General features: G+C 41.5%; 1 protein-coding gene across 5 annotated transcripts in view; it reads left to right on the forward strand.

Annotated features, from left to right (window-relative positions):
- The window catches only part of LOC137384369 (E3 ubiquitin-protein ligase rnf213-alpha-like), a 164,380-nt gene that overhangs the window by 132,718 nt on the left and 15,040 nt on the right, over window positions 1–16,622 (forward strand). For all 5 annotated transcript variants that reach the window (XM_068058308.1, XM_068058310.1, XM_068058311.1 and 2 more), the window contains 10 exons: window positions 617–739; window positions 880–990; window positions 2,162–2,416; window positions 3,592–3,670; window positions 6,766–6,800; window positions 8,193–8,290; window positions 9,257–9,413; window positions 10,564–10,729; window positions 11,831–11,928; window positions 14,811–15,056. In XM_068058308.1, coding sequence (XP_067914409.1) covers window positions 617–739; window positions 880–990; window positions 2,162–2,416; window positions 3,592–3,670; window positions 6,766–6,800; window positions 8,193–8,290; window positions 9,257–9,413; window positions 10,564–10,729; window positions 11,831–11,928; window positions 14,811–15,056 — 1,368 coding nt within the window. The remainder of the gene's footprint in view (window positions 1–616; window positions 740–879; window positions 991–2,161; window positions 2,417–3,591; window positions 3,671–6,765; window positions 6,801–8,192; window positions 8,291–9,256; window positions 9,414–10,563; window positions 10,730–11,830; window positions 11,929–14,810; window positions 15,057–16,622) is intronic.

The following is a 16,622-nucleotide window of genomic DNA, read 5'->3' on the forward strand; positions in this document are numbered from 1 at the left end:
TTTATATACAATAATTCAAATGGATATTTAATTCTTTAACATTGAACATTCTTTGTAAATATTGTGTGTGTGTTTTTTTAATCACATAATTCTGCAACCTTAATGAATACAAATTACCACTATAGACTATTCTGGAAGATAAGCTGTGAAATATGTACAACCACAAATTATTTGTATTTAAACAAATAAGCTTCAGATCACCACCAAATAAAAACAACACAGCAGGTTAGGATTTTTTTATTCCAGAGTGTTTTACTCAGACATGGAATACCCTCGCAGAAAGACTGGTGGAAGCAGAGTCCATGCTTTTAAAAGAAATGTGGATTTAAAAAAACTGTAAAAATAAAAAATTAGAAGGATCTGGGAATAGAGCAGAGAGTCAGCAGAGGTTCAGTGGCCTGAATGGCCTCCTTCTGTGCTATAAACTCTATGAGTCTAAATGAAGTGATGTAACAGAGTAATGCATTTTCCTCTGTATAGTTAAAAGGAAACATGTGGTGTAGTAAAATAATTGTCTATCAATGTAAACGCAGAGACTTTAATTTTGGTGCAAAATTGCTACCTCAGTCCTTGTATTGTTTGGTATACTGATGTGTAGAGTGGCTGTTTCTTCCAGCGTTGTTATGGTGTACAGATGGATCGATTTATTTTATGTGGGCCGCAGTACAAAACCATTCGTGACGCAGCTGCTGAGGCAGTCTTGAGATGCCAGATGTGTATTGTGACTGACAAGTTAAAGGTATTTGCAGACAGTTCTTTTATGTTCTAATTTTATTTAACAATACAATACCCTCAAGGCTTTATCAGTTTTATGCATTTTTTTCACTCAACATATTTTAGTAACACTAAATATTTGTTTTACAACTTTGATCCTCAAAGGCTCTGCAGTGCTCTTTAAGTAACCAGCAGGTTTACTTGGCCTTGGCATTGTTCCGTGAGGTAACATGTTCGTTTGCAGCAGAGGATCGCAGTCTGCACTCTAGTTCGACGGTAAGAATCAATCCCTGACCTAACTTCAACTGTGTGGAATTCTGAACCTCTAATAGCTGGGGCCAATGCATCATCACGCTGGCACCTGATTGGCTAGAATCTCTTACTCAAGCAAACAACAGCAAACGACAATTGAACAATCGCATGAAAAGAAAGGAAACCGGTAGTTTCTTCTGGTTTCTGCTGCTCTTCCCAAGGGAAGAAACAAAAGATTTAAAAGCAACAGCCAACCTAAACCTCAGCTCTCAGAAGCACCAATTAGCCTTTAATTGACCTCTGGAGATGCCTATTAAAAGCACTTCATCCCAAGGAGCAATTGAGGAGATAGAATATCAGAAACCTGCTCTGTTACACTGTACAGTCTATGTCCATAAAAGGGACATGTTCATGTTCAACACATCTTCACCTCAGCAGCAGGCCGCCTTTCTCAAGCGAGTCTCTTCATACCTATTAGTAAACATGTAAACACGCCCTTGTTATATAAACTCGCCTTGTGCATCAGATGGTATAACCCAGCAGGTCTGGCAGCACATTAAAGCTCTATAATGGCTAAGTGCTGATGCATTAAAGTTAGCAAAAACTAATGGGGGAGAAATTCGTTCTCGTAACTATGCAGACATGTCGATTCCCCGGGGGCAGGCAACACCGCAAGACATTCTCCATTAATATCATTTCTCCCCCAAAATCTCTACTGACATTAGCAGCATTTTTAATAGGCAATATTAAAGTTCACAGGAAGAAGTGGTGTACCTTGTGATGTTTCTCTGCAGTCTGCACTTCTCCTTACATTCTGAGATAAGGCAGCCGACAGAAGCATCAAAACAAATATTTATTTATGGATATTTTCAGAATTTCTTTCGACCCCAATTTCCAAACCTTATCCCAAAACCTGAATGAAAACAATGATTCTATCTGAGATAAAGTTTATAAAATGACCTGGTCATGCTTGATTACAATACAGGGTGCCCTGCGTGGAACAAAGCACGAATACTTCTCGTCCCATTAATGAGTACAAGAATTTGCATACAAAAGAAATGTTATTGAAACTTCCATCACTCAGTCCTGAGAATCTTTTGCTTGGGACAATAAAGGGTTTAGCAGCCAAGTTTGTAAGTGAGGAAATAAACTGTGGTTCATATGTGTTCATTTTGTGAAATGTGTTATCTTTCAGTCAATCAACGCGTTGCAGAAATTTATTAACAATAGTAAAATCCTGGAGGCTCCAGCCCTGAGGGATTTCTGCACTGCTTTAGTGAAGAATGAACTAGGAAATGAAGAATCTTCCCTGCGGATTGCACCAGCACAGCCAAACCAACGACGCATCTTGGTTGAAATAATCGTTCACGCAGCCTTGGTTTTCATCTGTGGAACAAATGTTTTGCAATCCCCTCTCCGCAATATTGCTTTTGACTCTGCAAAAATGAGGGTGAGAAAACCACAGACGCACAATGCTATATAAGGAATTTGCTATCAATGTCCTGATTCATGCAGTTGGTCATCCAGTTCCTCTTTACTCTTCACATAGTAAATTGTGATTAATCCTGTCTATGCCTCCTTGAAAAGGAAAAATTTGAGGGCTCTGGGAAAAGAGCAAGGGAGTGAGACTAATTAGTAACTCTTTCAAAGAGCTAGTACAGGCACGAAAGGCCAAATGGCCTGCTTCTGTGCTCTGTGTTTCTAAGTGCATGTAATAGGATTATCACAAACCCGGTAGCCTTTCCTCATCCTAGATATGAGAGTAGCAGGAATCCTTTTGGTCTGTCCTGTCCTGAAAAAGATTCCATTGCTTGATGTCTGTGATTTTTGATATTAACAGTATAAAGGCAAAGCTCCAACATTAAGCATTCCTAGGCTGAAGTGAAGGGCTAAATGTTTATTCCTTTATCTCTCTTCCTGTCATTTATAAATGTAGACTCCACTGCCAATGCTTTATCAGCACCTTTCCTCCGTTAGTAGGATCATGCTCTGGACCACATAATTCTGCATTGCTGCCATAAAAGTCACTCCATGATCGGGTGCAACTGGTCCAGATCATTTTACCTCTTACACTCACCTCCGCTCTCCCGCTCACCCGCACCCCCCACCCCCAACCCTCCCACCCCCAACCTAGGTTGGTATCAATCTAACAATAAAGAGGGACATTGATATCACTTTAGTACTAGTCTGCCACCTGACAATCGAGGTGGGGTGGACACAGGGGTTCGCCATTCTGTTCCACTCACAGACTAGAACTTGTGTTGTTTCCCCAAATTCCAAGAATAATGAAATAATGATCTTATCTGATTTAGCCGCAGTACTAGCTTATCTTTGATTGCCAAGATAATGAAACTTATTGAAGTGTTCCAATGTCACAAGTGTGTTTCTACAGCTTTAAACAGATTCTCCAAATTTTTAGATAATTTGGCACTGGGCCTATTCTTGGGACTAGAATGAGTATGCCAGAGCTTGGGATTCAGTGGAACAGAACTCTCATGTCCTTTCTTGACTTGGATTTTTATCTGAATTTTCAGAGTGGACCCCAGTGATGCTGATGTTTGAAGCATATCTACAATAGTAGCTGAACTACTGTAACAATGTTTACTTATCTTGTTTAATTTTTAGCGTGCTTACTTACCAACCATGCCGGAAGATCTTCGGAGTGAAGCTAAGCTTTGGATGCCAGAGAAATTGACGTGGTATGGTAAGTATTATGCATGCCTTTAAATGTTTGTATCACCCATAACAAAAGATTAAACTTACACATGAAATCCTTAAACTTGTATTTTGTAAATGTACCTCAGATGTACATTTATTCTCATAAACAGCAATGTTTCACTTTTCACGATGTTATCAGGCTAGATTTTCCTTGTCCTTACACATGCCAAGTAATCATGCATACTGTAAACAAAGAACAGTACAGCACAGGAACAGGCCATTCGGCCCTCCAAGCCTCTGCCGATCTTGATGCCTGTCCAAACTAAAACCTTCTGCACTTCCGGGGACCGTATCCCTCTATTCCCATCCTATTCATGTATTTGTCAAGATGCCTCTTAAACGTCATTATCGTACCTGCTTCCACCACCTCCCCCGGCAGCAAGTTCCAGGCACTCACCACCCACTGTGTAAAGAACTTGCCTCGCACATCCCCTCTAAACTTTGCCCCTCGCACCTTAAACCTATGTCCCCTAGTAACTGACTGTTCCACCCTGGGAAAAAGCTTCTGACTATCCACTCTGTCCATGCCACTCATAACTTTGTAAACCTCTATCATATCGCCCCTCCACCTCCGTCGTTCCAGTGAAAACAACCCGAGTTTATCCAACCTCTCCTCATAGCTAATGCCCTCCAGACCAGGCAGCATCCTGGTAAACCTCTTCTGTACCCTCTCCAAAGCCTCCATGTCCTTCTGGTAGTGTGGCAACCAGAATTGCACGCAATATTCTAAGTGTGGCCTAACTAAGGCTCTGTACATCTGCAGCATGACTTGCCAATTTTTATAATCTATGCCCCGAACCAATGAAGGCAAGCATGCCATATGCCTTCTTGACTACCTTATCCACCTGCGTTGCCACTTTCAGTGACCTGTGGACCTGTACGCCCAGATCTCTCTGCCTGTCAATACTGCCAAGGGTTCTGCCATTTACTGTATACTTCCCACCTGTATTAGATCTTCCAAAATGCATTACCTCACATTTGACCGGATTAAACTCCATCTGCCATTTCTCCACCCAAGTCTCCAACTGATCTATATCCTGTTGTATCCTCTGACAATCCACATCACTATCCGCAACTGCACCAACCTTTGTGTCGTCCGCAAACTTACTAATCAGACCAGTTACATTTTCCTCCAAATCATTTATATATAATACACACAGCAAAGGTCCCAGCACTGATCCCTGCGGAACACCACTAGTCACAGCCCTCAGGAAGTTGTCAGGGCCCTGCCTGGATTGTCCGAATGTTGCCAATGTACAGAAAGTTATGGACAGAGGCATTGGCAGAGTGTGAGCTGCCCCATGGTGTGCAAGGACTTGGAAAATCTATAATAATAGTAAAATAAAAGCAAAATACTGCGGATGCTGGAAATCTGAAACAAAAACAAGAAATGCTGGAACCACTCAGCAGGTCTGGCAGCATCTGTGGAAAGAGAAGCAGAGTTAACGTTTCGGGTCAGTGATCCTTCTTCGGAACTTGGAAAATCTATGCTATGTTTAAAAAAAAGTGTTGGCAAGGTAGATTTGATGATGTTTTAGTAAGATTCAAATTATTTATTTTACTTTAGTTCTGGAAGGCACTGTCTGACAGGGTGATGGAAGCAGATTCAATAGCAACTTTCCAAAGGGAATTGGCTTTGTACTTAAAAAGGAAAAATTTGCAGGGCTATGGGGAAAGAACAGGGCAGAGAGACTGATTGCAAAGCTCTTTGAAAGTACCGTATGGGCACAACAGGGTAAATTGCCTCCTTCTGTGTTGTATGATTCCATATATACTGTTCACCTTTTGCAGTCAATGTACTTAACTGTTGGGTAGTTAATTACTTGAGTATAAAAAATGGGAGCAGGCTTAGGTCATTCGGCTCTTGGAGCTGACTCCACCATTCAATATGATCATGGCTGATCTTCCTCAACTCCACTTTCCTGCCTGATTCCCCATATCCCTTGATTCCCAGAGAGATCAAAAATCTATCTATCCACACCTTGAATATCCCCAACAATGGAGCATCCATAATCCTCTGGGACAGAGAATTCCAAAGATTCACAACCCTTTGAGTGAAGAAATTTCTCCACATCTTAGTCCGAAATGATTGGCCCCTTTTCCGGAGACCATGTCCCCGTGTTCTAGATTCCCCAGCCAGGGGAAACAACCTCTCAGTGTCCCTTCAGAATCTTGTCTGTTTCAATGGGAACATCTCTCATTCTTCTAAATTCCAGAGAGCTTAGGCCCAATTTACTCAGCCTCTCATCATAGGACAACCCTCTCATCCCGGGAACCAATCTAGTGAACCTTTGCTGTACCATCTCCAATGCAAATATATCCTTCCTTAAATGTGGAGACCAAATCTGTGCACAGTACTCCAGGTGTGTTCTCACCAAAGCCCTGTACTATTGTTGCAATACTTCCTTATTCTTGTACTCCAATCCCCTTACCAATTTGCCTTCCTAATTGCTTGTTGTACCTGCATGCTAATGTTGTGTTCCTTGTACGAGTGCATCCAAGTCTTTCTGAACATCAGCATTTAAAAGTTTCATGCCTTTTAAAAAATATTCTGCTTTTTTACACTGGAGCTAAAATAGTCGTACCAGAAGATATTGATACCATGGGTGCTATAAAATGGTGTATGACAGAAGACAATTACAAAGAGCTCAGGTGTTTTCATTATGTCCAGATTGAACCCTTAGCAGTGTAAGAATGTGCAGATTGTACTAATGCCATTACAGTTTCCAATGCATTTTATAATGTTAAATCTCTGGTCTTTACTAATATTGAGTGCCTGTTTGGAATGACATTAACAAATGAATGTCGCAGGCATTACACTGCAAGCAAGTGACATTGTTGGTGTGGCTGGCAGATATGTTGCAAGGTTTATTTTCTACTAGCAATGTAAGGTTAATACTTGGTATATATTACATCTGAGATTTTTAATGGTGGAAAACACTGTCTGTGAAACTTGAAAAATAATTTACACAAGAGCAAAACGACAAGTAAACTACTTTTATATAAAGGTGAAATTTTTCTCAATTTTGTCCTTGCTGCACTCTTAATGATGCAACTTCCATTTTCTGTATTTCAATGCAGAATGCAGTTGTGGTGAAAGTATTCCAGTTGGTGAGGTAAGAATCCATATTTGTTATTTTAAGTATTTATATAAGATTTCAGTGTATTTGTTAATTGCAAGTAACTTTTGCACCCCCTTTAACATTTTCATTACGTCAGTGTTAAAGAGTTAAATCATTAGTCATTACTTGCTGTAGTTTTTTTTTTAATGAGGCTTTGTACATAATATACTATTCTCTACAATTTAGGCACTCATTTGGTGAATTGTTATTCTTGGTGCTGCTCCACAGTTAATCCTCTAGGGGGCATACAGGATGAAATCTGACCTCCACAAATTTGATTTCTCTTTTCTTTCGATTCCCCCAGAGAGTTAAAGAAAATTTAATGAGAAAGTTCTGCTGAGATCTCAGTAAGGGCTGAAATTGATGTAGTAATCCTGGCTTAGCATTCAAATTGGCTCCCTCTTGCTGTATGGAACTATCTCATCTATACTACAATGCTAATCCATCAACTAAGAGCCGGAGAAACAAGCCTGCCCATGCCCAGCTGCCACCTTTCTCCCATGTAACCCGCTCCCTTACCTCCCCACTCCGCCCTCACCCTCATCTATCTGTCTGCTTCACTGCTTCTCACCAATTAGAGAAACTGAAACAAAGTGGAGTGGAAAATACAGCTAACTACTTTACCAAACACCTTCATGCTGTCAAAGAATGAACCTGAGCTCCCTGTGGGCTGCAACTGTAATTCTTAATTTTCAGTCGCAGTCCCAATCCCACTCTGTTCATTCTGTGTTCGGCATCATATGCTGTTCCAGCCAAGTTCAATACAAGCATCAGGGAGAGTATCTGATCTTTCTCCTGAGCACTTTGTAGCTGTATAGTATGAACATTGACCTTAGTGAGCTGGCTTAGCTGAATTCCCCATTTTCTCAGCAACAGGGGTTACTGAAGTGTTGCTGTGGGTTTGGTCCTGCCAGGTTAAATCCGAAGATCCACCCAAGACAGGATGGTCCACTGCTTTGGATTGCACCATTTAGTGACTTGGCCAAAGAGAAACAAAATTTGACTTGGATTGAAACTCATTTTCTTCTGTGCAGGAAGTCCATGAGTCTAATGCTAAATCCTAAATGTCACTTGCCCATTTAAGCATTTACAGCTCATTCTGTTTCTTTTCCCATGCGGGTTTGTTTTCCCCCTTTGTCCCATTCTTTGTTAAATGCTGATCATTAGCAATGTCTTCCCGTATTGTCAAACACCTGCAACCAAATCTTTCACTTATCACAGATGGTGCCTAACCTTCCGAATGTTTCCTCTATTTTCTGTTTTGGATTTCCAGAAGCTGAGGTTTTCTGCTTGTTGCCCATGAACAAATCAGAGATGCAGCTTCGCCATTTCTGGCAGAGAGAAAAGTCAAGTTGATAACTAACTAAACAAATATTTAATTGACAGTGTGGGAAACCGGTGGAAACTGCTCGCTGCCCTAATTGTCATCAAGTGACTGGTGGACAATCTCACAAACCTGTTGCTGGATTTACTCCTTCAGTAAAGTATGTACATTTTATATTAGATGATCCTAGCAGCTTTGTTTATAAATTACAACCTTGCAATACTGCATACCTAGTGGTTGTGCTGATGCAAAACTGGTTGTGCAAAGCCATGGTGAAGTACAGTGCGAATGCCAACTGAGTAGGCTCCCCATCCGCCCCACCCTGTCAACCCCAACCATTCCCACTGGTCGTGATGGGAAACTGCAAGTGAGGTTGAGGGAAGGACACTGTCCAATCTCACAAACGATCAGCTACAAAATTTGTCATTTACAATGCAAATACTCAGTATAGGGGAAAGGTAGCCAGACAGTGGCGTAGTGGTAATGTCACTCAACTAGTAATCCAGAGGGCCAGGCTAATGTCCCGGGGACATGGGTTTAAATCCCATTACAGCAGCTGGTGGAATTTAAATTTAGCTAATTAATAAAAATCTGGAATTAACAGCTATTCTCAGTAATGGTATCATGAAGCTATCATTGATTTTCATAAAAACCTCTCTGGTTCACTAATGCCCTTTAGGGAAGGAAACCTGCCATCCTTTCCTGGTCTGTCCAACATGTGACTCCAGACCCATAGCAATGTGATTGACTCTTAACTGCCCTCTGAAATGGTCTAGCAAGCCATTCAGTTGTCGAGCAATTAGGGATGGGCAATAAATGCTGGGTTTAACCAACGCTGCTCACATCCTATGAAAAAATATATTTTCTTTTACACTGACCTTATCTCCAGTTATACTTTTGGAGAAAAGAAAGATGCCGCACAGCAAGGCACTACTGGCTATTAAAAGCAGCAATGCAATGCCAGTAGGCATGAGCAGTTTTGAGTGAAATCTGAGTGGGCCCCAGAGAGCAGTCCAAACTTAGGCCAGTGCTGGAAGTCTGTTAATTTACTTTAGGTCACTACCTGTAGCAGAGCAGAAATTCAGGAATCTCTAGGCTCAATTATGGCTCTATGGCTCTTTTGTAGTCACGGAGATCAAACTCAGACTGGTCACATCTTGGGACGTGCCTCCAAGAGAAATCAAGTTGTCGCACCCGATCGACAGATGACTCCTGTTGCTTTCTTGTTACTGCGAGTACTGACACATGTGTCAATGATGCTCGGGACAGTTCATCATCGTCAGGTAACTAGCTCTTTTTTTTATTAAGTTATTGAGCCTGAAAATTTTATTGTGCAGTAATAAACATTGAGTATCTAAGAGAAATTCTTGCATCTATAATCAATAATATATTAAAAATCATATATCCGCACACTTGCTGTCAATTTTTTTCATTATAAACTCCGATATCCACATTTATGACAGAAACTGCCTAAATCTTGTCACTCTGTAATTGCACACTTTCTCCAATAGAGGTGCTGACACTGACAATTGACAAAAAAAACTTGTGTTTATAGAGCGCCTTTCATGACCACTGGATGTCTCAAAGCGCTTTTACAGCCAATAAAGCAGTTTTTGAAGTGTAGTCACTGTTGTAATGCAGGACATGTGGCAGTCAGTACACACACAGCAAACTCCCACAAATAGCAATGTGATAATATCATGTTTTTGTGATGTTGACTGAGGGATAAATGTTGGCCAGGACACCAGGGGTGGCTCCCCTGCTCTTCTTCAAAATAGTACCATGGGATCTTTTACATCCACCTGAGCAAGCAGATGGCACCTCGGTTTAACATCTCACTCAAAAGACGGCACCTCCGACAGTGCAGCACTCCCACACTAGAATGTCAACCTTGATTTTTGTGCTCACACCTGGAGTGGGACAAGTTTACTGCAACAGTTCCCCTTATCCCCACCACTGTAACCCTGCTTCAGATAATAACTACACCTGTTCTCAACCCTCTGTCTTCCACGTCATGAGAGAGCAACTAGCATTTATATTAATTCTTTTCTTCACTTTTTTTTTTAAGTTCTTTCAAAATAAATGGTTAATGTCTCCACTAAAATAGCAGACAAGGGACTTTCACATGAAAGTGTTAAGTGGTGAAATGGCATTATCACACAATATAATTTTCAGGCTATCATTTTTTATCTGTCATCTACAATAAATTCAATTACGTGATAGCTGCAGAAAGTGGTCACAGCAGAGTAATAATTTGACATTTAAAATGTATGGGTTAGTGGAGATTTTTCAATCCCCTGTTATTCAAAAATGTGGACTGATGTGATTAAATTCCCTCGATAAAAAGGTGAACAGTTGAAAACACTTGCTTTGTGAACACATTTTATATAAATCTTAAACTGCCAAAATTCTGTCCATTGATTTCTCATGCAGATCATTGGAGAAATGATTAGCCAACGGGTATCAAATGTGTCAGAGTTCTTGTGGCAGCATCTTGAAATAGATCTGAATCAGCTTGGAAAGACACTGGGGAAGAACATTGATGACATAGCCACCTGCATTCATCTGCTTATTGATAAATTGCTGAATCAACATCAAGGTAATGATAGGGTAGTCTTGTGCAGTACACTGAACTCTTTACTCATACCATCAAACAAGTACAATGGGTGCTGGGAACATGTGAAGAGCCCTCAAAACTATATTGAGTTGTCCTGTCTCTTTTGAAGAATCGTCTTTTCATTTGCAATCATCAGTGGTTTTTGGGATTTTAATTCCTTCATCTACAACCTATAATTACTTGTTATTAAAACAGCAATATTCAGTTTATTTTCTCACAAGAGTGATTGTCAAAGATTCAAATCAGTTTGATTAAAAGTAGCATGACCACAGCATTCTGAAGGAGGTGGTGAGATGCTGTGACACTCATTTCCACCGAAACTTGGGGAGTCCCAGGATGTGTTCATGATGTACAGGCCTTGGTGCTGGGAGGACAGGGGCATCTGGGGTTCCCCAAGCAGATGATGCTACCCTAATGGGACTCATTGAACCAAGAGTGGAGTCCCGTACATCTCACCTCCCTCAACATATCGACCTCCAATTTTGGAACAGGTCAACTATCGTGTGGGGGGTGCGACACAGCATCGGGAGGCTCACCCTTGGCCCCATCCCTTCTGACACAGGCACCCAAATAAAAAGCAGACAGAGGCTCTGCTCCCAACTAGACCTCACAGAAGCTTCCAGAAACCCAGTATAACCCCAGAGAGATTTCAGTCCCAAGGTATTCATATATGGAGATTTATCTCACATTATAGTGGTTTAACCTGATTTGAAGCAGTTTGACATGGACACCTTGCATGTGGCAAAACATAATTTTGTTTGTACAGTTTGTATGCAGCTTGGAAAATGTCAGTTTTTTTCAATTCCATAGGTCGACATTGTGCACTGTCAGAAATACCCCTATCAGTCATAATTCAGCCTCTCAAATGTACATTGCACACAACTTGCAAAACTGCAGTTTAATTTATCTAATGCCATAATATGTAGAGTACTTATCCTAACAACTTAGAAACTAACTTTTTTGAACAAAAAGGACATTTATCCCCTGAGAGTGTCCAATAATAATCACTGGAGAGGGCAGATCATTGGTCTATACTGAACATTATCCTGAATTATATCCTTTTCTGTGACATTATTTACCCAGAGCACCCAGAAAGGTGGAATGAACACCTATCATCAAAGCAAGCTAGAAATGCATGGGAGAAGCAGTTCATCAAAGTTCTTATCTCTCCATTGTTGAAGGTTAGTTGAATTACTGTATGAAGTATTCCTTTCTGATGCCCACGTATGGTAAATGTGCTCATCGTCATAACACCGTTTTCACCATTTGGACTTTCAGAACTATTTTCAGTAGATAAAATGCAGCTAGCAACACCAATATTTTTATAGTGCAGGAAGACATCATAGAGTGCTTTAAAGCAAGGATGAATAGGTGAATGAGGAGCATGAGAAAAGTAGAGAAGGCATGGCAAGGTTAGGATAAAGACTTGGTTCCAGAGGAACGTTTTGAATGTTTCTGAATGCAATGTTAATTATTTAAAAATCAGCTAGCTGTATCTTTGAAGGAATCACTTTATGAGCAACTTGTCAGCCTTGGACGAAACCCCAGTTCAGAGTCATGACTGCATAGTCTAGGCTGCTACTTCACTGCAGCACTATGGAAGCATTGCCTTTTAGATAATATATTAAACTGAGACCCTGCCTGCGCACTTAGATCAACATAAAAGATCCCTTGGCAAAAATCAGAACATTCCTGGTCAATATTTATTTCTCAACCAACATCACTAAAACACATTAACTGGTCATTTATCTCCTTCATGCTTGTGGTACCATTCTGTGTGTAAATTGGCTGCTAAATTTGCCTTTAATACAACAATGTCTACACTTCAATTATGACCTCATTGGCTATGAAGTGCTCTGAGATGTCCTGAGGACGCGAAAGGCACTATATAAATGCAAGTTCTTTCTTTCTGTTTCTGTAAGACAGAGTGGCCAGAACACATAACTAACCAGATCCATCCACATATTTGTTATGCATTGGCCAGCTTTAGTTAGTGATATTAGCTGAAATAATTAGGTCAGAGATTGTTTGGGCAAGTTCTCATCAAAATATTAAGATTAAGAAGACTATGGATTACTTGGAGGTGATTTTCATCTTCATGGCTTGGCCAGTATACTGGGTGAGCGGATTTCCTGTCCTTTATAGAACCTACTTGACTTTAGTTTGCAGTGATTTCAATGATTTACCACTCAAGTGGTAAAAGTAAAGATTATTTCCATCCTCTCTGATGTCTGAACCATAAAAACAGTTACTGTCTCAACATCAACATATCTGTGATACGAATGACTTTTCTGTGGTATAAATGACAACCCTACCTGCTCAACTTTAGTTCTGAATTAACATCTGGAGTCCAACGATGCATTGTGACGTTTAAATTCCTTTATCCAAAAGCTGTGTCTTGCAAGGAGCTATGGAGGAAGTACATTCTAGAAAAGGGCATAATACCTTGTCAAAAACACAATACTGCGGATGCTGGAAATCTGAAATTCAAACAGAAAATGCTGGAAATACTCAACAGGCCTGGCAGCGTCTGTGGAGAAAGGAACTGAGGCTGGGATTTCATTGGACTTGGCAGGAAAGGGAAAGCGGAACTGGAAGCAGGTGGCGAAGGCCCTCCCGCTCAGAGTCCTCTTCCCATTGGAATCTTGAAGCGGCTGTCTAATTAACGGCCGGCAGGCAGGGAGGCCGACCACTCAGCGACCAGAGGTGGGTCTTGAGGCAGCAGCCGTGTCGTCAGCTGACACGGAAGGAAGTGCTGGCAGCCTGTTTAAAAGGCCACCAGCGCCCGAGCCCTGTGTCAAACTGTGGCCATCAGGAAGCGTGCAGCCGGAAACCACCCTATTCAGTCAGCAACCAGACCCTTTCAGCCTCCAGCCAAGGACCCCCATCACTCTGCATGATGCCCATGCTACCTGGGCCCTGCCACTATAATGAGGGCATCCTTCCAGTGAGTGCTGAATGCTACCCAGCCCACCCTCCTCTCAGGCCCCTCCCCAGTGAGTCCCCTGACAGGAAGAATAACTCCTCAAGGGGGCCTCGACCCCAAATAAATGGTTGCCCTATTCCTTCCTTGTGATGTAAGTGAAACACCTCACTACATGGCTGCCAAGTGCAGCAACACCAACAGCTGCTGCTCCGTTACTGCCCTTTAAAAGCTGAAGAGAGTCTGACACCCTGTGCTACTCGGAAAATTTGGAGCAGCCCATAAAATAAGTTTAGATTGCCTCCGTAACCGTCTAAATTCCCTTTTAATTGCTCATTTTCGAATCTCCATGCAACTTGCCTTCCGCCACTCGTGAAATTGCATCCTGGCGTGATGACGTTGGGGCCCAACCGGATGGCATTTCACACGATCTTACAGCCGCACCCCCCCCACCCCCCCAGCTTCCATCATCATCCGCTTTGTCCCTGAAAAATTCCCAGCCAGAGTTAACGTTTCAGGTCTGTGACCTTTCTGTTGAAACCTGAAACATTAAATCCATTTCTTGCTCCACAAATGCTGCCAAACCTGCTGAGTATTTCCAGCATTTTTTATTTTTATAGCACCTTGTTGACTGACTGTGTCTTGATAATACTTTTAGCTTCTTGCTGTCTTACTACTTTTGTATATGATCTTACATACAAATAAATTTGTTATTTTTAACCTGTACACATTGGTATGACAGTTGAGATTTATTACAATGTAGAGAAGACCAGGTTATGGTAGACAGCCCACCGGATCTCGGAAACTAAGAGCAATTATTCATCCTGGACATGTTATTCCAGACATTGAAGGTATAAAGGGGCAGAATCATCAGTTTTTAGGATATTTAGTCTGCTTTCAGAAGCAACATCTGTTGCTGTGAACTCAAGATCTGAGCGTTGGGAGAATTAATTCCTTCTTAGATGTTGTTAAAAATTCAATTTTGAATTTAAAAGAAAACTACTCACCAAACAGTAAGTAATTATCAAAATGTGTCTCCCTACAAAACTGCTAACACTTCTAAACTGCGACTTGTTCATGAACATTCGAGACATGGAGCCAGTAAACGAGGAAACTTTCCCCTCCTTTTGTAATTCACAGGATCTTGATGCAAGGTTGTTGGATGTAGGCAAGCAGATGAGTTCTGATGACAGAATTGGTGGGAGTCCCATTGTTAAACTGCTGTATGGAGACCCATCGGATTTTCTGACCTGTCCCCGTGATGTTTTGGACTGTTCCTCTGCCTGGAAATGTCAACGTCGAACCTGTGTGGAGAACTTTACTCATGTTGTAGAGCAAAAGGATGGAAAGAAACTGACACCTATCCTATGGCAATTTCTTCAAAAGGTATTTTAAGTGTTGTTTAACTGTCACTCTTCATTAGCAGAATGGATCTTAGCATAATGTGCCCTCTGTAGTAAAATAGTTCCAGTGATATAATCATGAGAGGTGTGTTCCCAGTGAGAACAAAAGAGCAGCAGAACATTTAAGAGGTAGAGATTCGGTTTTCTGTGGCCAAAAGAGTCAGTCCAACTCTCTCTTGAAGGAATACAGTGGGTCACTGTTTACTAGAGATGCCAGCAATCTGTTTCACAGGTCCACTGTTCTCTAGGAAAAGAAAAACGGTCTAATATCCAAACCTAGGCTTCGACAACATATCTCTATTTTCACTTTGCTAAGTTAAAACATAATTTTCCAAACACAGCCCTATTCCCTGAACACATCCTGGCTGACATTAGCTAACTAGGCACAAATCTGAGATTGAATCAGAGACCTGCCTGGTCTCCATTATTCAGCTACTCAATAAACTTGCCAAATATTCAGAAAGAAGGAGGTGGTGAACATTACTTTTTGTGTAATTGAATTTTCCATCTTTATCAGATACACGACTTTAGAGAGAAAACAATGTATTTGTCAGTATTTATGAAGTGACTGGAATTCAGAGTATTTTATTGTGTTTACAGAATATACAAGCCAATAAATGTCATATAAAAAAGTTATAAGGATCTTAAAATGTTGTTGTTGTTATTGCTGTCATACCATGCCAGTCATTTTATTGTTTTAGCATGTCAGTTGTACCTTCCAGTTGGACTGCTGCTTAAGCACACCATGCTTCTCTGACATGATGGGGTCAGTTTTTACTCCTGGGTGGGAACGTAGCCTAGCGAGTGGCCGGTTTGTCTTGGAGTGGTTCCAGAGAGGCTCGGCCAATTCTAATGGCTGGGCCTCATGAGCAAGCTTGTCAACTTCCCAATATGAACAGTTTGGAAGCAGCTGCCCAGCTGTTCAAATTGGGCTGCTCAGTGGCTGGATACCCAGGGTAGCAGTCTCCAGCACAAGGTAATTGCAGCACAGTACTCAGGGCAGAACATGGTGGTCTGGGTAAGGGGAGGCCCAAGATCTCCTTTTGGGGCCTGTAGTACCCCAGGTTTTCCCCCTGCTCCTGCTCCTCTTGGCGCACTAGAGAACCTGTAAAAAATGGAGAAATTTACACTTACCGGGGCCTAATTCGGCCCTGCATCCAGACCCCAACAGCTTTGGCTTGGTGGGGAAGCCACCACTGCTTTCCCCCCTCAGGCCTCAGTTAAAAATAGCAAGCAGGCCCCAATGATGTTATCAGAGTCTGAGCTACATATTTAAGGAAGGAACCCACTGGCTCAGAGCAGGTGTTGATTGGGTAGGAATTGAATGGGTAGGGGCCTTGCCCCATTTCAACTGCCCCCTGCCCAGTTTCGGCCTGACATAGCTGTTAAAATCAATGGCAATATCTCCATGCCAAGCAAAAGATTCCTAGCCTTCCATCCATGCTTCTGTTCCTTCTGTGTGTGTTCCTTAAGTAACATCTATTCATCTAGGTCTTGGCGGTGCGGACAGTCGGCCAGTTTCACAAATTTTTTTAAAGGATTCTCAAAT

This window comes from Heterodontus francisci, chromosome 26 (genome assembly GCF_036365525.1).
Source record: "Heterodontus francisci isolate sHetFra1 chromosome 26, sHetFra1.hap1, whole genome shotgun sequence".
Taxonomy (NCBI): Eukaryota; Metazoa; Chordata; class Chondrichthyes; order Heterodontiformes; family Heterodontidae; genus Heterodontus; species Heterodontus francisci.